A 24,146-nucleotide genomic window follows, 5' to 3' on the forward strand; every position below is an offset into this window, starting at 1 on the left:
GTTGCAAACCCGTCGCTTAAAGCAGACCTCGAGCTTTTATTGGCTACAGAGAGTGTCCCGTCAAAGCGTCATTTAATCATGATATGTGTATTTTGTAGCCCGGAAGAATGGAGTTTGCCTTTTTTCGAGCTGTAGACAAACAGTGAAAGAAAGCGGCAGCGAAAGATGTGAAATGTTTAAATCGATGCACTTCATTAGTTAAGCAACCCTGCTTGCCAGAAATTCTGTTTTTATATGTATAACATTAAAGCCGCCACGCGTTTCCTTTACATTTCACATCGAACATCGTTGGCCCGTTTGAACGTTGCCCGGATTCGTTCGTCTGCCCGATCTTTCTTTGGGACAGTAAACGCAGCACTCGCTTATCCTTTCCGCTTATCTCTTGCTGCTAGTGCGTTGGGATTCAGACATCATACTGTCATTTGTATCTGGTGGCAGACTACAAAGTGTACATGCAATCTGAAGGACAAACACGCACACATACCACCCTCCCACCGGCTAATCCAGGAGTAAGCAGCAGTCAAGTCACAAATCATAAAAATGGATTTAAAAACCGTCTTGGTTCAACTGGAGACGGGAGAACAAGACATCGCTTTGAAAGCTTTACAGAGTTACAACGAGCAGGTAAACACAAGGGCGGCTCATATGCTGAAACATTTTCTTGCTACAACACATTTGTTGTGTAAATGTTGTCTGTTTGTACAAATAGCTTATTTTGTACATTCTGGGTCGGCTATAAACAACGTTTAGATTTAGATAATGATGCTTTCTGTGTCCTTAATTAGAGTTTTTTCTAAAAAAAAATAGATTAAATTAAAAGAGCTTTATGATGAGAGAGAAGGGGGGCAGCATCATTGAGTGTACCAGGTGGAGATAGATAAGATAAGATAAGATAAGATAAGATAAGATATTACTGTATTGATCCTCATGGGGGATTGACATTTATCTCACTAGTGCACTAAAATACAGAGGTACTTTTTCTTTTAGTTAGTTAGACTTTACTGTCTCTGGGGAAAATTCTTTTTACCAAACTGTACATTGCATTTGCATGTCATTACATAGATGTAACAAGAAGAGAAACGCTGTTAACGCACAGCACTGCAAAGCAATTGCAGACAAAACCTCTACACACCAAGAAATAACAGAGATACATGAAACACAACACACCATCGCACCATAATTACAGACAGATCAAGCAAACAAGTGTGTCAGCACGGAATCAGTAAGTGAAGTTCTTCAGTGGCTCACATTGTTATGTTTTTCTTTTAGCTACAAAATCAACTGTGTGGCTCTGTGAGTAATTAAGTGAATAATTATGGTAACAATAGTTTTCACAAAATATGTTGTTACTAGCTGACCATGCAGGCGACTTAATAAACTGACAAGTATAGAATGTTATCAATATATATTTAATAGTAGATTGAGCTGGTGGTGAATCTTAGAAAAATACAAATGTTCACTATTGAGTCCTAACATTAAACCACCTGCTCAATAGACTGTGGCCCTTTGCATTTCAGTAAAACAGATCTGAACCTAAACAAAAATGTCTCAAGTGTCCTGCACTATATCTGTTGTAGATTATTTAAGTACTGCAAGTGTTGAGTTTGAACTTCCATGGATCAAGATGCAGAAAGCTGGGCAGCTGCCCACATCCAAGGTAAACAGGTGCTGGACCAAAAACCATATCTTCAGGAAGAAAAAAGAACGTTTGCACACTAAGGCTCCCTCTTTAAATGCATTTATTTAGCATATCCAAAATGAATCTCAATTTATTCACCATTGCTGATTTGTTTCAGAGATTATTTCACATTACTTTGAGTCATTTGGCAAAAAAAAATTTATATACTCTTTGTCAGAGTCACCAGCTGTTAACTCACCATCTAATGTATCCCAGACCTTGACCAGTAATGCATTACTGTCTTACAACAATTGTGGAACTTGTTGTGAGACAACTAGCTCTATGGAGCAGAAATGTGGCCTGTCAACAAGACCCTGGCTGTCAGGATTGATGGCTGCCAGGAGCGCCGTGCACAATTGAGGGCATAAAATGGTTCGACCAAGTTCCCAACACCGCATTACGGGAACGTGTTGGTATGTCCATGTCAAAAGACTCACACCTGAACACCCCACTCAAGCCATTCTTCACTTCCACCCTAAAGATGCTGACTGGAAACGCCCCTGAGAAGTCCCCCAAATTCAATGGATCAACGTGATAGCCAAGGAGCTGCAATTGATGGGCTTGTCACTGGCAGAAGCCGAGGCCCTGACATCTGACCAACGAAAATGCTAACAAATTTATTATGGATAACCCCTTGAGATGAACCATCTCATTTTCAAGGGGGTCCAAGATGGAGAAAACCAGTGAAATAATCAGTTCAACGCATGGCGCCCCATCGTCCAGAAAGAGACCTGATGATGTTGGGAGAAAATCACTATTATTTGCCTTATTTCAAAATTCTGGCCACAGAATGCCTTTTGCTTTTGCCTTTTCCATATTCATTTTACTTTTTCCTGAAGAATCAAGCTTTCATTTCATTTCCTGGGCAAACAGAGTTTCTGCACATTTATGCAGACTTGCGCATCTGTAGGAAGAATGTTGCTGACTTAGACAGACTTTATTCATCCATCCAATTGCTTGCTCACAGTACCTCAAGAAAAGAAAAGAGATAGACATACATCTGTTGAGGTACTGTGGAAGTTGATCTTAACGGCAATAGGATTAGATTATCTGACACAAATATAGTCACCTAAAGCACCAACAAATCCAATTCTACTAAAGAGCTCTCAGAGATCATAGGCTTAGTCTTACAGGAGACTGGAGACATTCAAATTGCATGGTCTGTGTCATCTATCTTTCTTTGTAGGCTCTATTTTGTTCAGTTTGTTGGGATTCACATTAGGCTCCTTCAATTTTGTGTTTTGCAGCACTGACATAACATGATGCATGTTGACTATAAAACTATACATGCTCGGCATAAATCTTGTCCGTCTTTCTCTGACACTGCAGAATGTTGCCAGGTCACATAACACCAAAACCACGTAGGAGTAATGCTTAATAGGGCTGGACAATTAATTGAATTTTGATCCCGATTTCGATATCGGCTTCTCAAGATCATAAAAACACTGTAATTGAAGAAAAACGATTAATGTGCAGCGCGGTGTATGTAAGTTCCTGAGCTGTAAAAGCACCATGAACGCACCTCTGTTGTGTGCAGCTGCAGCAAACGTGACGTGTGAGGATCAATTGTGGAAGGAGTGATTGACAACATGGCAGAAAGCCAGCCTGAGCCTTTAGTTGAAAAGAAAGGTAGGACAACTTCAGTCATTTGGAGACATGTTGGATTCAAATTGTCGGACGTGGAGCAGAAGGAGATTGTCTGCAAAGTTTGTCACACTGTCATGTCTATACCCCAAAGCAACAACAAATTTATTTAACCATTTAAAGTTCTACCATAAAGTGGTCTATGACAAAGTATTGAAGGAGCAAAAGACCCAAAAAAGCGCGTCAACTTCAGCCACCGCCACCGCAACACAGTCCTCCATTGAGGACACTCTTTACAATGCCACTCCATATCCCACCGGCTCCGGTGACAGCGAGAGATAACGGAGGCTGTTACATTTATACTATAAAATGTTATATTTAAAGTTGAGTTTTGGTGGTTCAATAAATACTTTTTTTGAAATCAATGAATAATCTTGTTTATTAATCTTGATTTCAATATCAGTCAAAATAATCGTGATCATTATTCTTTCCATAATTGTCCAGCCCTAATGCTTAATTCATACTACTGGGATGCAAGTACCCTCTGCTGGTGTGACACATGTATAGTTGTGTGCTTGTCAGTCTGGCTCACTCTGCAAAAAGACCACCCAAACGCTAGACAACGCTGGGTTTTTTTTGTTTGTTTGTTTTTTTTAATTTATTTTAATGTGGTGTCTTGTTAAGAAGCCGTAACTTGCGTGTTGGTCACTCTGTAACAATGTTTCTTTTTTGCCAGTCGGGGTAATTTTTCACCTTCCATTTCCTGCTTTACTTTCAACAATGGCAACTGAAATTTGCGCCGAAATATTGCCAAACAGTCATACCAATGTGTGTATCTCCAAACCCTCTCAGTTAAGTTAAGTTGATGGAGAAGCAGCTGGAAATACTAAAGCGGAAACACGCTACTAGTAAATGAACTGATCATAGCTCTTGTGGTCTGCATCACTGTGGTAAACTCAACTGTTGACAAACTGTTTCCGTAGCTTCTGCGTCAACTGGCATAACATAAACATAAGAAGTATCATTACTAAAGAAAATAGTGTGTCAAGCTGAAACAAGGGCAACTGGAGTTGCAGAGTTTCCTAACAATGTTTCGTTATTCATCCAAGTAGGATGGCAGGGAACATCAATCGATATCCAGACACAACAATAATATCCTATCCTATTACTTCACTGTTTATGTGCATTTCCTCCACAGAAGCCACAAAAGTAGTAATGGGAAGACTACTGAAGGGAGACAACCGATTGAAACAACCTTACCCCAGTTCGTGTTTGTGTGTTACTTTACCTATGCCTGACTACCACCTAATTCCAATTTAATGGGGGTTTTGACAGGCAAATACATGGCTGCACGATGGGGTCACCAGTGTCACAGTAACTGATATCTGGAAGTGGTTTCTCACTGGGAGACCTCAGTACAGTGCTTTGAAAAAGTATTCATACCCCTTGAACTTTTTCACATTTTGTGAGCTTACAATCACAAACTTGAATGTATTTAGTTGAGATTTTATATGATAGACCAACCAAAAGTAGCACATAAATGTGAAGTGGAATGGAAATGATCCATAGTTTTCAAAATTTTAAGCAAATAAAAATCTGAAAAATGTGGTGCGCATTTGTATTCAGCCTCCCTTCAATACTTTGTAGAGTCTCCTTTCACTGCAATTACAGTCTTTTGGGGTATGTCTCTATCAGCTTTGCACACCTAGACGCTGAAATTTTTGCCCATTCTTCTTTGCAAAATAGTTCAAGCTCAGCCAGATTGGATGGAGAGCGTTTGTGAACAGCAATTTTCAAATCCTGCTACAGATGCTCAATGGGATTTAGGTCTAGACTTTGACTGGGCCATTCTAAAACATGAATATTCTCGGATCTAAACCATTCCATTGTAGCACTAGCTTTATGTTTTTCATTGTCTTGCTGGAAGATGAATCTCCTTCCCAGTCTCAAGTCTTTTGCAGCCTCCAACAGGTTTTCTTCCAGGATTGCCCTATATTTAGCTCCATCCATCTTCCCATCAACTCTGACCAGCTCCATTTTTGGATGATGGATTGAACACTAGTCCTTGAGATGTTCAAAGCCTGGGATATTTTTTTATAACCTAACCTATACCTGCTTTAAACTTCTCCACAACTTTATCCCTTATCGTAAACTGGACTGGTTGGCTAACATGAGCCCCTTTCACAGGCACGATTTACACAAACATTGGTCATGTCAGCCATGTTATTTACACCATAACGTTGGTCTACTTCCATAAGATCAGTCTTCCTGTTGGTCTCCCCAAGACCAATCTCTGATGGTCAGAGATTTTTGTCCATTTTTTCAATCAAAAAAATCAAATGTGTTGTTATACGATTGTTAATGGAAGCACATATGTGAATTAGCCCTATGTCATGTTTGGGAAATCGCACCAATCGGTAGTGTTTATGTACAGCTTGTATAATGATATGGCACACTTTTCCATTGATGATGGTAGCGCACTGGCAAGACCGTGAGATCCGCGAGCTGCTCTTTATCCAAGAAGAAGAGGAGGTTTGGTGTGCAGCAATTTACAGTGATTTATTTGAATATCACCAGCCTTTTGAAAGAGTGAGGGTTTGACCGGCCTGTTTGGAAGATCAGCAACACACTGGAAGTGTTAAAAAAAAAAAAAAAAAATCGTGATAAATGACACGATGAGCAGGAGCGGCTTGGGATGCATCATGCTTTCCACTGTTTACCTTTCGAGTGTCCCAGTACACTTCAGTGTGTAATGATGACGTTGTTGATGAGATGATGTATGAGAGGGAGGAAAAAAGCAGGTATGGAGCTCTCACAGTGGGAGGTCAGACCGCAGACTGCTGGCAGTATGAAAACACACCAAGGCAGTTCAACCCAGGTCTGAAAATCCCATGTCAACCTGCTATTTTCAATGTGAAGGCAGTACTAGACTCAATATAGAAAAAAGGTCAGAGCCACGTCTACTTCCTCAGCTAAGGTTGTTTAACATCTGCCAGAAGGTGCTGGACATGTTCTACCACACTATCTTTGCCAGTGCCCTCTTCTACTCTGTGGTGTGCTGGGGAGGCAGCACTAAGAAGAAGGGTACTTTGCAGCTGCACAAACTGATACAGAAGGTGGGCTATGTGGTAGGGACAGAGGGGGAGTCAATGAAATTGGTGCCAAAGGAAAGGACCTTGAACAAAATCCGGATCATTATCTGTCAATCAATCTGTTTATGTTTCTGTCTTTCTTTGAAACATCTATTATTTGATTACCACCACCAAACAGACTGTTACATCTGCCAGATCTTGAAAAAAGATCTGTAATTAAATTACTTTTTTATTATTATTATTGAACATAAGATCAAATATCCCACATCTCATTTTGAAAGATTTAAGATGCTAATATTTGGAATAATTTAGTTTGTTGCATATTGTAAATCTTATTCTCCCTTTTCTCATTGTGTTACACATTTATGTCTTTATTTATTTTACATTTTCTTCTTCAGTCTCTGGCTAATATTTTTGTGCTATTTCTTGTTTTCAGATGAATCTGTGCTTTACATTCAGAGAGGAAGAAGAGCAGGAAAGAAAGGTAATCCTGTATTTCCACTAAAACATCTTCCACACATCTTCTTTCTTTTAGTCAATGAGAAAATGCTTCTTTGAAAATACATAGCTCACAAAACATGATGTACAATTTTTTTTCAACATTTTGGCCAGTGTCTTACAACAAAAACAAGATAGATAGAAAAGATAGCTGTGTTCTTACTAAGAAGTAATTTTAATGATGATATCAGTGAAAATAATTTTGGTGTGTTCATCTCTGTTAATGACAAAGTTATACTGTAAATACTGCAGCCATGTCTATGTTCTAACCACAACAAAGTTCATGTGAAGGACATGAACTTGTACCAACTGATTTCTGATTGTCAACAAAGAAACGTCTTGGCTGACCAGCTAGCATGAGTGTGAATAGACTATGTACTAAAACATTCCTTAAGATGGCACTGACATGTACAAGACAAACTGATGGAACAAAATCTAAATACTTTTCAAAGTTCACAGGCTTCAGAGGCCTCTGGACAAGGATCAGTAGACTGAGAAATAGCCATTTCCCCCTTCTGAACTCTGCCCCCCACTTTCCCCTGCTGACCCCTACACACCAATTCACTCACACCCCTCAACTCTTCATTCCCTCACTGACCAAAGACTGTTAAACCATCACCACTGCACTACTGGACACTCCAAACAACCAAATATTGCACTATTAACATTAGGAGACTACTGCTTATTATTTATGCACTGTTTAATGCTCACTTTATCAGTATTTGCATTGCCTAATTTATCATCTGGCCATTTCCTTTATTGGAAATTATGTTATAATTCCTCTTACAGTCGCTTAAATTTAACACACAAATACATCTGTATAATGTGTTCACAGTACCTCATTCATTGTGTGCTGCAAATATGCTAAAAAAACCAAAAAACTTTACCACTTATATACCACACGATTTATGAGATGTGGTTCCATGCACTTACTGTTTATTGCACTTCTGATTAGATGCTAAACTGCATTTCGTCACTCTGTGCATATGCGATGAAAATTAAGTTGAATCTAATCTTCTAACATAACCTAACCTTATCCAGGGAAGGCCAAGGAACCCTAACTGTTGGAGAGATTAAGTAGGGGACCTGTACCTGCTATATGTGTTCTGTATTAACCTCAGCCTAGAGCTATTCATACATATACATTATTTTTTACGACTGAGAACATTTGATGATGGATGGCAAGGGAAATTTACAAAAATGGACATCAGTTCCAGACAGTGGATGCCCTTCATGAAGCCATCTTCACCACCTGGAGCGACATTCCCACTACCTGGAAACACTAGCATCATGCGTGCCGAAACAAATATTTGAAGTGATCAACAAGAATGGTGGAGCTACTCATTACTGAGTCCTTTTTTCAAACTTTCATTTCTGTTTTGAGGGGGATTTCGTTTTTGTTTTATGGTCTTAAACTTTTGATCAGCTGATGAACAGCCTATTTCAGTTAAATTGTTATTTTCAATCTGCTTGCTCAAACCTTTTGGTCTCTTCCTCCCATTTCTTAATTTTTGCATTTTGAAGCTTGACTCTGAACCATCTTAAGATCCATTATTGCAATTTTGTAACTGGTTTTAAGATTTTGATCAGGAGTGTGTATGAAGCAAAGATTTTGCAACCCCTCTGCAGTACCTCAGTGTACCTCCTAGGGGTCACGGATACCATGTTGAAGACCTATGATGTAATCTAATAATTATGTATTATAAAGAAGTAAGTGTCATCTTGCTGTTTTGTTGTGTGATGCAGATGCTGGGAGAGTTGGTGCTTCGATTCCTAAACAGGGACTTGCAGCCCTCCTGTCTCCTGGCCTGTCTAGAAACTGTTCGAATTCTCTCCAGAGATCCACATTGCCTGGATCCATTCATCAGTCACTCAGCCATGTCAACTCTCGCTCAGCATGCTGGTATTGCCATTGCCAGCACTGTCACTCATACCCACAGCAAGCCAGTGGAGGACCGAGGTAATTTTTACCTCGGATTCTCAAAGGTTTTAACATGTTGAAAGATGATTACCCTGGTGTTCCTGTTTTGTTATTTCTCTAATAAAATTCCCTAGATCTTTACATTGACAGACTAATCCATTTTGGCTTTGCAATATCTTTCCAGGACAACTTGGAAACTCTCTATCCATCAATACCATATAGATGGTTGTGAGCCTAGCACAGCTGTCATTGGAGCCAAGATTGAGCAACAAAAACATTCACATTCACATGCACACCTAGCTCCAATTTAAAACCCCCAATTAACCTGCAAACTTGACATTTGACACGGGGCCATTATTGTAGCAAAACTATTTACAAATGTATAACCAGATCCACAAATGTGTAAAATGAATTTGCAAATGTGTAACCCAATCCACAAATGCGTATTGCAATCCACAAATGCGTAACCAGATCCACAAATGTGTAAAAAACAATTCACATATGTTTTAAGTAAATTTGCAAATGTATACATTGATTTATATGATTTATCGGGCCTCAAGATTGGGCATCTTCTTCAACGTGACTTTTGGTACATTCCTGCCGCGGAAGATCCACAAATGCGCATAGAGACTTGTGTGCCTCCGTAGCTATACAGCTCCATACCACCAGGGGGCGCAAGCACCAATGATAGCCACCACTACCTGGGCTGGTCAAATAAACCATAGACATATATATGTAGACGCTGCATTGAGCACTGAATCGTACATCAACTAGGGCTGGGCGATACTGGGAAGTTTGATATCGATCCGATACCAAGTAAATACTGGGCTTTTCTTGAAATGTCATGATCACTGAATAATTTCGTAATTTTGCCTTTAATTAGTTGATTATGATTATGGTAAAATACAGGACAAATATTTAGGTAAATAAACTGTTTTTCTTAACTAATTACAGTATAAAACTATTTAAGAGTTCAACATTTAAATAATTCCCCTTTTACTACATACATGCAATTTAGCTGTAAGCTCAGAGAGTGTGTGTGCAACCACAAAAGGCAAAATAGAGGACAGGCTGATATTGTGTGTGGCTGTATTACCTGAATTTACGAGTATTCATGAGCGCCTTGCGCTAACCTTTTTTAACCCTTCAAAACCGAGCGGATCTCAGCAATCTGTTAAAGTACGCGGTTTTTGAATTACCATAACTCACAATGGTTTACATTGTTGAGAAAATTGCATTTGATTGTTTTAAAACAAAACAATATTTTAAAAATATTGCAAAATAAGAAAAAGAAATAATGTTACAAAAATATAAATAATGTAAACAACACAACAACAATGAAAAAGACAGTAACAGTAGTCAGTTGAGCAAATAATTAAAAACAAAATCAACAATGTAATAATAAATATAAAAATTGCACAGAGAGGGAAATGTTGGCTCATTAATTTTCCATCACAGAAGTCACTCTGTATCCCGTGTAGTTGTCTTCTCTTCCAAATACCGGTGCATTTCAATAACAGCATCACTACCAGCTGTGTGATACTGCTGTGAGTGCAGGATTTGAGTATCAAACTCTGTATACACCTTTTACTACAGGTTAGGATGGAGAATCTCCTGCCACGCACAGACTTGGAGAGAAGCTGCACTTGCATGAATTCTGTGACGAGTAATTTGCAGGACATATAGACGAAAAACTGTAACAAAAGCATCAATCTCAGTACGCTAGTATCGATCCGATACCGATGCTGGCCTTAGTATTGATACTGTCGATATTTAGATCGATATGCCCAGCCCTAACGTCAACATCACCGCCATTTTGGATGTGGCAAAGTGGAGCAATCAGAGCATAGACATATATACGAGAGGCATGCATACATTGAGATATATGTGTATATAATGTTCATAAATGTGCCCCCTCTTTCGCCCGTATATATAAACATATGTGTATATATAGATTTATGTACATACATATCATATATATCGTAACATACTTATTGTACGTATACGATAATTTGACCCATTCAATGCATCCCCTATGTGTTAGTAAGCTTTTGGTATGATAATTTGTTATGGTACCACTGTGGTGCAGAACTAATATTAGCCTAGCGGTTAATCTTAACCAGACCTGATTCCATAAATACAGAGGGAGAACATGAAAATAAACATAGAAAAAACTAAAAAATAATAATAATAACATGTTCTCAATAAAAAATAATTAAACTTAATAATAAAATAGTGTTTCATCTCACATAATTTATATTCCTAATTATTCATATTGATAACAACAATTTTGATTAAAAAACTGCACCTGTCTTAGACGTCTGACGTCCGAAAAGTAATCTAATCTGACGTTCAAATTTTGAACGGTATATCGAGGTAGGGAGGGATAATACTAAATTTTTTAATCTCGTACGCGCTACTTCTGGTGCAGGTAAGATCCGCACTATCCCTCAGACTGTTCTTCTAGTGGCTCCGTTTCTCTTCTTCTTCTTCTGCGATTGGCTTGTTGTTCACAGCGACCCTCTGTTCTTTCCTGCGAATGCCCAACTCGTGCAAAATAGCAATGGTGGATTTTCTGCATTCCTGTCGGCAACCATGGGCCCTGCGAGTCAGGGCAGACCTTCTCTCCCAGGTAGGGGGTCAAATCTGGCACCCCAAACCGGGAGTTTTGCAGCTTTGGGCTTGGCCCCTTCTTAGTCCCTCTCTCACGACTTATAAGAGGCCATCCTAAGAACCCTGGGCAATACTCGGGCCCCCTCCACTTGGGCTAACTATGACCAGTGGTGAAAGGTATTCTCAGCATGTTGTTGCCACAAACAGGTAGATCCGTTCGTCTGTCCGATTGATCTGGTTCTTGCCTTTCTGCAGTCACTTTTTGACTCAGACAGGACTCCTAGCACGATCAAGGTTTATACTGCTGCTGTTTCTTGCTTTCATCAGGGGGTTGACGGTGTTACAGTGGGGATACACCCACTGGTCTCTCAGTTCATTAGGGGGGCACATTGACTGCGCCCACACAGGACACCCAGGGCTCCATCATGGGACCTCCCTGTGGTACTGTGATCCCTGATGCAGGCTCCTTATGAACTGTGGGATCAGTGTTGCCTTAAGGTCTTGACCTACAAAATGGCTTTCCTCTTGTCTGTGTGCTTGGCTAAGGGGTTATGTGAACTACATGCTTTGTTTGTTAGTGAAACTTGTTTGCGGCGGAAGGCCGATGACTCGGGCGTGTCTCTATGGCCGAACCATTGGTTTCTGCCAAAGGTGGTAAACCCTGAAACGGTCAACCCTGATTGACCAACGCTGATTGACATCAGCGCCTTTCAGTCTGGTCAGTCCCTTTTTTTCAGGTGGACGCTGGGTTGCTTGCTTTGTGCTTGATGAGGGGCGTTGAAGGCTTATGTTGCATGCACTCAATCTTTGAGGCACTTGCACTCTCAGTTGTTTGTCTGTTTTGGGGGACAGAAGGTTGGTCATCCTGTGTCTAAGCAAAGCTTGTCCCATTGGATTGTCAATGCCATTGTTGAAGCCAACTCGGGTCAGGGTATTCCAATCCCAGGACATGTGGCGCTCATTCCACCAGGGGAGTTACCACTTCCTGGGCTGCCTTAAAAGGCGTTCCTCTGTCAGAGATTGTGCGGCAGCAACCTGGAGCACTTCCTGCACATTCTCCAGGTTCTACAGTCAATGTGGCGTCCCCTGCACCTTTATTATGCCTATAACTGTGGATCTATGAGACCAAACTATGACCGTCACCATCTCTTTGTCGCTCGTAACCGGCTGAGGCATTCCAGCAGGAGGAAGTGGTGTAGTCACCTTGTGCTTACATGGGCGGCGAGCTATGCCTCATAAGGTCCTTTCCATGACATTGTTGATATATAGGCCTCGAGGATAGGGAGATGAGGGCATCATTCAAGGTAATGACCGTGGTGACAGTCATCGTTCGGTCTCATAGATCCATAGTTATAGGCATAACTTCGGATTTTGCAACAAATCCACGACAACCAACCTCCACTGGCTGCACATGGGCACTCCAGCCTTGCTGCTCAGTTTCTGATGCCATCTCAGCATATTTATCTCTCTTGCGCTCGTTCACCTTCTTGGCTCTGTCTTCCAGCGAGACACTAAATTCCACAAAGTACACTTTCTTTTCTATGCAACTTGTTAGTGTTCTGGAATGGTTAGCCGGCCGTTTAAATTGGACCTCAGCTCCCAGGCTCCGTCAAGCCTTAGCTGCCCCGTGCTGTGCCAGATTCTCGCTGGTCTGGCTTTATCTCCCTCCTGGACAAATATAATATGCCTATTCTCCTTTCTAGCAGATGAGGAATTTGCTTCAACGCGTTTTTCCTCACTTTTAACTAACATGTAACATGTTTTTTTTTTATACTTCACTACTTGGATCTGTTTTGTTATAAAGGGAAATTAGTTATAAAAAGAACCTGGTTGTGACATCAGGTATATCACCCTTGGGAGAGGTTGCAACCTGTCAGAATGTGGCTAAGTGTACACACATAAGAACAAAGTGGGCAGGCAGCATCCTCCCCTAACCACTGGTTTAGGTTCTGGGCAGATGGCCGCACATCCTAAATAGCCCCTATCGTAAATTTAATCCTACTAGCCTCCATGCTCCACAGCTCTCTCCAATTTAACTTCCTTTTCTCTACAATCTCCCAGTTCACCCACTGTCCTTGCTTAGCCTGCGACACTGCCTTAGTGTATCTCATTGCTTTCTCTTGCCTATGAATTTCTTCCACTACTATCTTCCTCTTTCCCGCTGTTGATGCCTTGCTCTACAGGTTTCCCTGCACACAGCCCCAGGCCCCAGGCCCCAGGCCCCAGGCCCCATGCCCTTGCTGTACATGACCTATGATATCCCTAAGCCTGAGGGCAGCCTGTGCTTCCTGAACCACGTCTCTCGGATTTCATTTCCTCCCTGTTTTAACAGTGGGGGCTGTACACTGTACTGTATCTTTCATCTGACTAAGGGTCATCTCCAGTCTAGCCTTAACACACCTAAACTCATCTAGCTACAACGCTAGTTACTGGGAGCTCCAGTCTGCCTTTCCCATACAAGGCTGCGTTGCTTAGGCAGCGTGGGACATCAAACCATCTCCTAATTGATGAATTAATCATCCTTTCAAGCTTCAGAGGAACCTCATATACTGTCAGTGGCCACATTAGTCGGGGCAATAACCCAGATTGCATACACCATAACCTCAACTTTCCTGGGAGCCCTGACTGAGCACTGTGGGAATCACCTCCTCATTTATGACAGACCTCTTATCTACTACCTTTCCTTAATCAACTGAGATACTCCGAGACTTACTCGGCTTCACTTTCATCCTAGCCCACTGTGAGTTAGCCGGCCTTCTAAACAGGCTGCCAGGCACTATTTTCAAGACATCAGACCTGAAGTCTGGTGTCTTTTAAATATCAATATACAAACTAGCTAAAATAATGTTAGCAGTAACAATTTGAGCACAATGTAGTTGATCTGCATTAGCTGAGGTTATCAAATAGCTGTATTATCTTGATCCATTGACTTCTAGTTTCTTTAATGACATAACTCATGAATAGACATTGAACCATTGACTGTGTATACTATGGACAAACCCATCATGACGTCACCTGATTCTGAATTTCAAAAATGAAGCCCGAAGTGGGCGGAGCCTGCAATTGTTGAATAAAGCTGTTGGATGAGCTTTATTCTACCCACACTCGGATACTCCAAATATGGGTATTGGGGTCATGTTGGGGCGGACCTAAAGCAGCCTGAACATTGAAATCTGCCTACCCAACTCTGTGATACCCAGTTAACCCATGCTACCGAGCTCGGCTAATCACTATCCGAGGTGCTAGCAGCCGGCTAACACGGAGGCCTCGCTCCCGGTTTGATGCCATTTGTCCCAACTAAAATATAATATATAATGCATTAAATACAGTTATGATTTGGAGATTAATGTCTTAAATAAAAAAAAAAAATGTATTAGAGCTATAATAAAATTCGGTGATGGAGTGATGACTTTCAAAAAACTCTGCCCAGCTGAGAAATCCTGATAGTCCATGTAGAACATCTGGATCACCTGAATTTCACACAAATAAACATGTAAAACAATGCATTTGTTATATGTAAAGAATGTATAGGAATATTATTACACATATTCACATTTTGGTTCGTCGATCTTAATTTCCATTACCATCTAACTTAAACTACTAACATATATACTACAACCTTGTTTCAACATCTCGACTAACACTATGTTTCGACCCATACTGTAATATAACATATATATTTTAATATAAGTGAACACAGCTGAACACGTCAAACCAAACCAAGTCTGTCGTTTTTACCGTAGCATTGGTCTTTTGGAAAAAGTGAACATCATTTCATCTCATCTTCCGTACCGCTTAATCCTGCACTAGGGTCGCGGGGGGTTGCTGGAGCCTTTTCCAGCTGGCATCGGGTGAGAGGCGGGGTACAGCCTGGACAGGTCGGCAGCCTATCACAGGGCTAACACTGAGACATACAACCATTTGCACTCACACACACACCTAGGGTCAATTTAGAGTCACCAATTAGCCCAACGAGCAAAAAAGTGAACGTGAACAAGACATTGTTTCCTACTTTATGATGGATTAATATTTCCCAAACGGAGACACTTTATTTAAAAGTATTATTAATTATTATTTACGTTCTGACTTCGGTGGCAGTTTGATAGATAGCCTCCTGTTAGCCTGGCTAACAACCAGAGCCTCGCTGGAAGGCCAACCTAAGGCTAATTTATTAGCTGGCGAATTAGAAAGTTAACTTCAGCTACCGGACTGGCTATAGGGTACTGACACTGACCATAACAATTCTCCAAATTCACTTACTGGATGAACTTGTGGGAAGTGCAGCAAAGCAGACGATAATTATTTTTTATTTAAAATGATCCAAAATGGATCAAAACCTCAAACTCAGCTGAAAGGTTGTCATTAGCTTGGGTGAGGACTAGCAGAGAGACCAAGACTAGCAGCCTCTGGCAGCTCCCATACCTCAGCTGTCACTCAAAGCGGGAATGCCCTTAATTATGCAGAATTTTAAATGGTAATAAAAAATAAACGAAAAAAATTCACCCTCCATACAGTTGTCATGAATATTGAAATTAACCATCGACGCCAAAACCGTTTTTTGAACCGAGCTCTAAACATGTTTAATAATGCTGTAAAGTTGGGCTTTTTAACATGGGGGTCTATGGGGATTTGTTCCCTTTTCCAGCCAGTCTCAAGTGGCTTGATGAACTGCAATTTTTTGCACTTCTGCATGGGCTTCATCACCTGCTCTTCTTTTCTCTCTATCTTCTCTGTTTCTACCCGGCTGGCCTTCGGCAGATGGGTCCCTCCATATGAGCTGGGTTCTGCTCAAGGTTTCTTCCTGTTAAAAGGGAGTTTTTCTTTGCCACCGTCGCCCTCAGGCTGCACTGGAGGTTGCAGGCTGGTTTTTGTGAAGCGTCTTGAGACGATTTGTATTGTTATTGGCGCTATATAAATAAAACTGAATTGAATAGAATTGAATCACTCAGACCTGGAGGTTGCCGCCTGGTTTCACCCTGGAGCATACGTCCCAGTCAGAAAGTCTATCCAACCAGCCCAAGTAGTGGTGGCCGCTATCATTGATTGGTGCTATGCTATGGAGCTGTATAGCTACGGAGGCACACAAGTCTCTATGCGCATTTGCAAATCACTGCACGCATAGACATATACACATAGACGCCGCAACGAGCAGGTTGGTCCGTTGCCGATGAACATTATATACACACATATCTCAATGTATAGATGTATAGATGTCTCTCGTATATATGTCTATGCTCAGATCGCTCCACTTTGCCACATACAAAAACGGTGCAGGCATTGACGTATGATTCAGCGCTCAATGCGACGTCTACGTATGTTTATGGCTGTACGCATCTGTGGATCTTCCGCGGCAGGAGTGTAGCAAAAGTCACGTGTGAGAAGATGCCCAATCTCGAGGCCAAATAAATCATATAAATCAATGTACGCATTTGCAAATTAACTTTACATATTTGTGGATCCAAGTACACATTTGCAAATAGTTTTGCTACAATAGTGGCCCCAAATTGAATTCCATATTAATATTAAAAACCATAGACACTTGGTGTTGAGCTCAGAACCCAACCAAGTTGTGTCTTATAAGTTCATAATTAATAAAATATGAAAAATGAATCAGTTAATCTTTGTCCTCTTTTTAAAATATTTTATATATTTTATAAAATCATTTAAATGTTAAATGCAACTTCAATGACCTGATTTCTCACTGTTTAGTGGAAGATGAGGAAAAAGATCAGGAAGAGACAGCAGAAGTATACAGTAAGGTGGTGAAGGATTCTTCTATTCCCGAAAACCCTGAACGAGAGGTGATTGTTGAAGCTCTCAAGTCCATCTGTAACATTCTGCTACACAATCAGACAGGACAGGTCAGTTTGCTGTGTCATACATTCCTTTGATTCCTTTAAGTTTATTTGGTTTGGGCCTATTTATCAAATCTGACTCTTCAATGGATGGATGGCAGGTGGTAGCAGCAGATCTACAGCTTATTAAAGGCGTGGCAGAAAGACTGAAGCAATGTCATGATCCCGCTTGGACCCATGAGGTATGGACATTAGTAAAATGGTGTCAGATGACATGTTGGCAAAAAATAAATGAATTAACTGAGTAATCCCCCAAACATTTCTGACAAATTTATACATGCTGAACAAGACTCTTCCTTAATACCAAAGTCAATATATTTATTAATTATTTTAAAAGCAGAAATACATCAAAGAGACTATGCTTGAGCCTGCTTATTGTACCTCATCTGTATTTTACACTATATCAATAAAATCAAATAGCTCTTTATACACTGGGCAGCATATGCATTTCAGTTAGTAAGTAAACCCTGCGGTTTGACATCCAACCAACCAACCTATAAGGAGGAAAAATATAAGTGTATGACTAGTTCTTCATGAGCTTGCTTTTTTGTGCAGGTATGTTTCTTTGACTTGCGCCTCACCTTCCTGCTGACTGCCCTAAGAATGGATGTAAGAGCACAGTTGGCTCAGGATCTTCATGGAATCAGTCTCCTAGGTAATGTTACCACTGTAACCAATGAAGATTTCCAAACAAAGGTTCTTATTCTACATTGGGAACTTACTGCCCCATTACAGGTTCTACCACTTGTCTTGGCTTCTATATTTTTTCTACACTGTCCTCTATCAGAGTTCCAGGAGCTAATTTTTTTGCAACCTTTAGCGACCACGTTCTAGGTATATTTGATGAGAAGAGATATTTGCCCGCAGTGATGTTTCTTGCTTGTGATTGGTCAAACAGATGTGTGGTCAAATCTCTACTACGGCAAAGTCTGTTGCATTTAGTTTTGTGTGTGACTTTTTGTCAACAAATGAATAAATGAACACTTTTAAAAATCTATGTACATCATGCCACCCTGATACATGCACTGAAATGTAGACACCAATGTAGTAAGATAAAGTGCATTAGGTGGTAACTTCCTTTCCTGTATATGTTGTAGGCAAGAGATTAGAAGCCACACTGGGTCTATGTTGGCCAGATACACTGGAGACAGCAAGGACAGGATTAGTTGACATTCAACCTGAAGACCTGCCCCCATTGTGCCGGCAGGAAACAGAACTCGCTACGGAAATATTGAAAATAATGTTCAACATTACATTTGACACAAACAGAACCAAAGTTGATGAGGTAATGAAAAAAAAAATAGGGGGTGCTTTTATATTATGTGAACCATTTGTAAATATTAATTAATATTTTATTCATTGTGTGTATGTGTGCACGCGGGAGAAAAGGAAGAAGCAGCAGAGTACAGACATTTAGGAGCAATTCTGAGGCACTGTCTAATGAGCCATGCAGATGGAGAAGAACGCACTGAGGAGTTTCACAGGTAGTACAACGCATTATTTTCTGTTCATAGGTTACCTCATTCATTCATTGCTCTCCTGTTATGTGATCTTCTTACACCTTGTACTTTTTTTTTTCTCAGCCACACTGTGAATTTGCTAGGTAACCTTCCATTGCCTTGTTTGGATGTATTGTTAAAGCCTAAGGTGCAATCAGGCTCCATTGAGTACATGGGGGTCAATATGGATGCTGTCAACATACTGCTTAACTTCATGGAGAAAAAAATGGACAGGGTAAGACAAGGTACTATGTGTATGGGTTCATTACCTTCAATGAAAAATTAAAACCATGAATAACATTGGTATAGTATTTGTTTGCTTATTTTCAGTTTTATATGTATACTTTTTAATTATTTTTTTTTTACAGATGCAGATAACTTAATAATTTCTGTAATCACACTCTATCTATATATTTGGTGTAGATTGTCATTATGAGAAACATGGGCAACAAAAGTTCTGTGGTCATTGCTTGTCAAGTGTAATATGTTTCACTATTTTATAAATGCATTCCATGTTGAAATGTGAATATTTTAACATTATTAAGTAAATTGTAAATTGTGGCAAAAATGTTTTTGCCACAATTTACTGGATTATAAACATTTACTTGTATATATCTCAGGGACATAAGCTGAAAGAGAATCTTCTGCCATCACTGAGCTTGCTGACTGAGAGTGCCCGCATCCATAGAGAGACCAGGAAGTTCCTCAGGTCAAAAGTCAGTACTGGGCGAGAATTGTTGTTGAATAAATACATTATGAGCACTGTTGGTATTTTGAAGGCCCTGGTCTTCATTGATATGCACATTTCAAGATTATTTTACTTGGTAATGTATGTATTAAATGTTTATATTAAAAAATTGCGTGTGCATGTGCTTGTCTTATGTCTGTATGTTTGCTTAGGTGCTGCCCCCACTGCGTGATGTGAGAAACAGGCCAGAGATGGGCAGTGCTCTGAGGAACAAAATTGTCCGTCTCATGACACATATTGACACTGATATTAAGAACAGTGCTGCTGAATTCCTCTTTGTTCTCTGCAAAGAAAATGGTAAGAAAAATGTATTTCTCGTGGTTGGTTTCAATAATACATGCTGACGTTTATATGATTGATTTTCACAATTCACATTGTTTCTTATTCAAAGCAATGCCTGAATAAATGTGTAAAACAACTTAAGCCTCAATAAAATGTGATTTACATCACAATCTTCATCACATCTAATCAGCCAGTCACATGGTAGCAAGTCAGTGCATCATGTAGACATGAAGTTCAAACAAAGCATCATAATGGGAAAGTGAGGTAATTTACACGGCTTTGAACATTGCATAGTTATTGATTCTATCAAGCATCAGCTCACAAATCTGCAGCAAATGCATGAAGTTATGTCAGTATGAAACAAAAGTCTCTAAAGAATGTTTCCAACACCTTGCCCTGAAGAATTAAGGCAGTTCTAAAGACAACAGGGGGTCCCACCTCGTATTAACAAGGTGTACTTTATAAGGTGACTTGTAAGTGTAAATCTCAATTTGTACAGCATGAAATAATACATTAATGGTTATGCTGATCTGAAATGCATTTGGTGACAAACTCTACCAAAGATTTGGTGGGCAGATTTTTTTGTAATACTATTAATGTATTAGTGTTTTTTTTTTATACTGTTATGTGTACTGCCATTTCAACAGTCTTCAATCTTCTTCAAGTTTCAAGGTTCATAAAGTACACTGGATATGGAAATGCAGCAGGTCTGCTGGCTGCCAGAGGACTACTTGCAGGGGGAAGAGACTCTGGGATCTACTCTGAGGATGAAGACTCTGAAACAGAAGAGTACAGAGGGGCCAAGGCTCAGTCAGTACCAACACAACACTGTCACCTGAACTATTGTTATTACCAAACAAGAAAGAGTTATATTTGAAAAACTCCAAAAAAGACATTTTTACTTAGAATCAAAACTAAGTACGAGCCCTGTGTTAGACTGACAACTGTCCAGGGTGCACTCTGGGTAGTCTGGGATAGACTCCAGCAACCCCCCACCCCATGGAAGTTTTTCTGTGCCATCAGAGTTTGAATATAAATTGCTAGGTAAATGTAGTTTACATTAAAAAAAATCAACATCAAAAAAAGTTCAACCTCATAAAATTAACAATAAAAAAATCAACCTAGTAAAACTGAACATTAAAAAAAAATCAACCTCAAACTATTCAACCTCAAAGGTTCAACCTCTCAGTTTCAACCTCCAATTTTCAACCACAAACCTTCAACCTCCAACTTTCAACCTCTGAAAAAGCTGGATATAATAAATTGCTGATCAAGAAAATAGTATAATTTGCTTTATTTATTTAAATTTTTTTTTTTTTTTAGGTTTAATGTCACAACTCTCTTCTGATAAAATAGGTGCTGGCATTCACATACCAAACAAGATTCAGTATTCTTTGCTTAAGAGACTAACACTTGAAACTATGCACTTGAACTGAATTTGTTTTATTACTGTAGAAAGACATGGTAGCAAAAGTTTTAACCATGTCTGGATGACTGTTGATATTTCGTTCTGTCCCACTGTTGTCTAGTATAAACCCAGTAACAGGAGTTGTAGAGGAGGACCAACCCAATCCCATGGAAGGAATGACAGATGAGCAAAAGGAATATGAAGCTATGAAGCTGGTCAACATGTTTGATAGACTATCAAGGTCAGTAAACAAAGGAAACACTCATTAACAAAGACTTGCACTAATAATCAAATGTACTTCGTTCAATTGCCACGATCTTCAGTAGCTATGTGCTGTATGTTTTTGATCTAATGCATGCCACTTATCTGTGGTCCTGACCCCATCCTGTGTAGTGTTTAATGCTTGTAGTTATCCATTCCTACCTGAACGCATAATTCACCAACTGACTTATGATACCTCATATATACATACATTACAGCAACAAACTCATCTGAAATAGAACTGCCATTGTCACCCACAGTTTGATGCCTTTGTATTCCTATTTATCTATATAACCCTTCATTTATGAGCACACTGTATAATAACCAAACAATTCAACAATTTGTATTTTAAATGCTAGCTCAATCCATTCTTTTTTATTTATTATTAATATATTCATAACATGCATCACCTAAATCAGGGCTGCTTAAATGTCACTAGGTCAGACATATTAGGTGCCCAGTAAGCAACTGGTAATGACAAATTTCAAATCAATACAGATCAATGTGATGAAAAATAACCACTTTGTATTCATAGTCTCTCTTTTAAATTAGGCACATCAAAAATTGTGTAAAACACAACGGGGGAGCTGTAATTGATTGGAATTCTGCTGTAATTCCCAGACATATCTCAAAGTACATAAAAACAAAATGTACACAGTTGTAGCAATAACATTTTTACCAGTCATATCTGAATGTGGCATTTAACAAAGTGCATTTAACTGAATAAAAAACTTTTAGTGCCACATGAACTCATGGCAAATTAAACACACAGGTTTGGCTTTGGAGACAGGCAGACAGACAGATAAAATAACATAAAAGTGAATTGAACTGAATTATGTCTTAACTTCCACTCTCTGCAGGACCAACATGATCCAGCCCATGCAGCTTGGTGTGGATGGAACAATGAGAGAGATATCTCCAGAGGACTTGCATAAACTGACCCATAATCCTCTGTTTCAGTCAGAAGAGCCACCTAATTCAGACAATGAAAATGAAGCCTAGTAAACACAGAAGAATGGAGGCAGTAACAGATTCAGCCACTGTGACAAACCTAGAAAATCTATATTTTAGACAATCATGTGTCACTTCTAATTCTAAACCTGTTGTATTTTATTTATTCTTTGGGGAAGCAGGGAACAGAAAGTTGGTATTTATTTCGTAAAAGTGATAGGAGAACATGGCGTACATAGAAGCAGTATAATGGACCATATTGCTGATTTTGCATCCTGTCAAATGTCAAATACATTAATTAATTTTCTGTAACCGTTTGATGTCTGGGGGGTCATGGGAGCGGTGGAGCCTACCCCAGTTGTACACCCTGGACAGCTCGCGAATCCATCGCAGAGCTAATACAGAGAGACAGACAACTATTCACAATCACACCAACGGCCTATTTAGAAACACAAATTCACCCAAATTCAATGTCTTTGGATGGCGCGAGGAAACCAGAGCACCCAGAGAGAACGCGCATACACAGGGAGGACAAACTACACACAGAAAGACCCCAAATACAAGTAACTCCAAATGATAATGCTGACTTTTTGTTTTTAAAGGTTAAGGTTATTAAGGTTACCACTAGCTTAGGTGATTCATTTCACTGCAGGGGAACATGTTGTTTTCACTCATTAATTTCAGTGGGGTTTTCACACTAGCAATTTTAAATAAGTAATCAACAGCACAATGTTTGCCAAACACAAATATCAGTCACATTCAAATCAGCCAGCATATCATAACTGAGAAACAACAACTATCGACATTTTAACATAAATGTGTTGCATTTGATTTGTTTAGCTGCAGTATACAGTTGACCTCTCAAAGCACTGAGGTGAATGGAATTCAAAAGATTTGGAAGTGAAACTTGCCAAATTCAACAGTATCATGCTGTTCCAGAATATCCCAGTTGCTGTTGTTCCTGCCACAGACATCTTCACAGTGGAAACTTTCACTTATTTGAGTAGGAGAAATTGTATGAAGACTAACGAGTCACTGTTCAGAATAAGATGTTGGAATCAGATCCGTATTTAAAATAAAAAATAGCTAATGAGTTTTAGATACTTGTTTTTCATGAGCCCTTCAGCTGTTTTATATTTAGAGGTAAAATGTAAACCTGCAGTTGGATAAATTACCAGTTTAGATTCTTATCTATATACAAACGCATGTACTGTACAATAAATGTGATATGATAAATGTGGTGTAATTATAATGCAAACACTGTCTTAATAGAAAGAGAAAGTGAGAGAGGCATATATAATAATAATTATGAAAGAAAAAAGTAGCATAGTGGAATCTATGGGGATTCTGGCAATGTTGTTGTAAATCTGTTGCAGTTAGCACTCCTATACGACAACAGACATAAAATTTAACTGTAACTGTTATCCCCAAGGACAGACTCCTAGACTAATCTGAAGAGAAAAATCCTCTCTCTGTTAACCTTTTAGACAAAAAGATGTCTTTTGGGAAAGTTAACAATAAATACATGAAGAACAAATGATATCTGTCTGGATGATTTAATCATTTCTCAAGATGACAAAAACAAAACTAGAAAATTCCCTCTGCGAAATTTTAAAAGGGCCAGGGGGGCTGCTGCCAGGTTTACCGTCTCTGTCAACATGGGAATAGCACACTTAGCCTACATTTAGCACAGTTAGCTTACGGTTAGCACAGTTAGCACTGTTAACCCACAGTTAGCTTACAGTAGGCACTGTTA

At 39.5% G+C, this 24,146-nt stretch overlaps 1 protein-coding gene across 2 annotated transcripts; it reads left to right on the forward strand.

Moving 5' to 3' along the window:
- The first annotated feature begins 68 nt into the window (after nucleotides 1-68).
- ric8a (RIC8 guanine nucleotide exchange factor A) lies at nucleotides 69-23,930 on the forward strand. Of its 2 annotated transcripts, XM_047596831.1 has the most exons (14): nucleotides 70-624; nucleotides 6,791-6,838; nucleotides 8,599-8,812; nucleotides 17,096-17,247; nucleotides 17,343-17,423; nucleotides 17,797-17,896; nucleotides 18,339-18,526; nucleotides 18,631-18,725; nucleotides 18,825-18,975; nucleotides 19,361-19,456; nucleotides 19,641-19,785; nucleotides 20,436-20,580; nucleotides 21,300-21,419; nucleotides 22,300-23,930. In XM_047596831.1, the coding sequence occupies exons 1-14, from the start codon at nucleotides 541-543 to the stop codon at nucleotides 22,439-22,441; spliced, it is 1,761 nt and encodes a 586-aa protein (XP_047452787.1). In that variant the 5' UTR covers nucleotides 70-540; the 3' UTR covers nucleotides 22,442-23,930. The 2 variants fall into 2 exon arrangements, with proteins under 2 accessions (XP_047452788.1, XP_047452787.1); XM_047596832.1 differs by lacking the exon at nucleotides 8,599-8,812 and having other exon boundaries at nucleotides 69-624.
- Nucleotides 23,931-24,146: the final 216 nt, after the last annotated feature.

The sequence above is a fragment of the Mugil cephalus genome, chromosome 10, assembly GCF_022458985.1.
Source record: "Mugil cephalus isolate CIBA_MC_2020 chromosome 10, CIBA_Mcephalus_1.1, whole genome shotgun sequence".
NCBI lineage: Eukaryota > Metazoa > Chordata > Actinopteri > Mugiliformes > Mugilidae > Mugil > Mugil cephalus.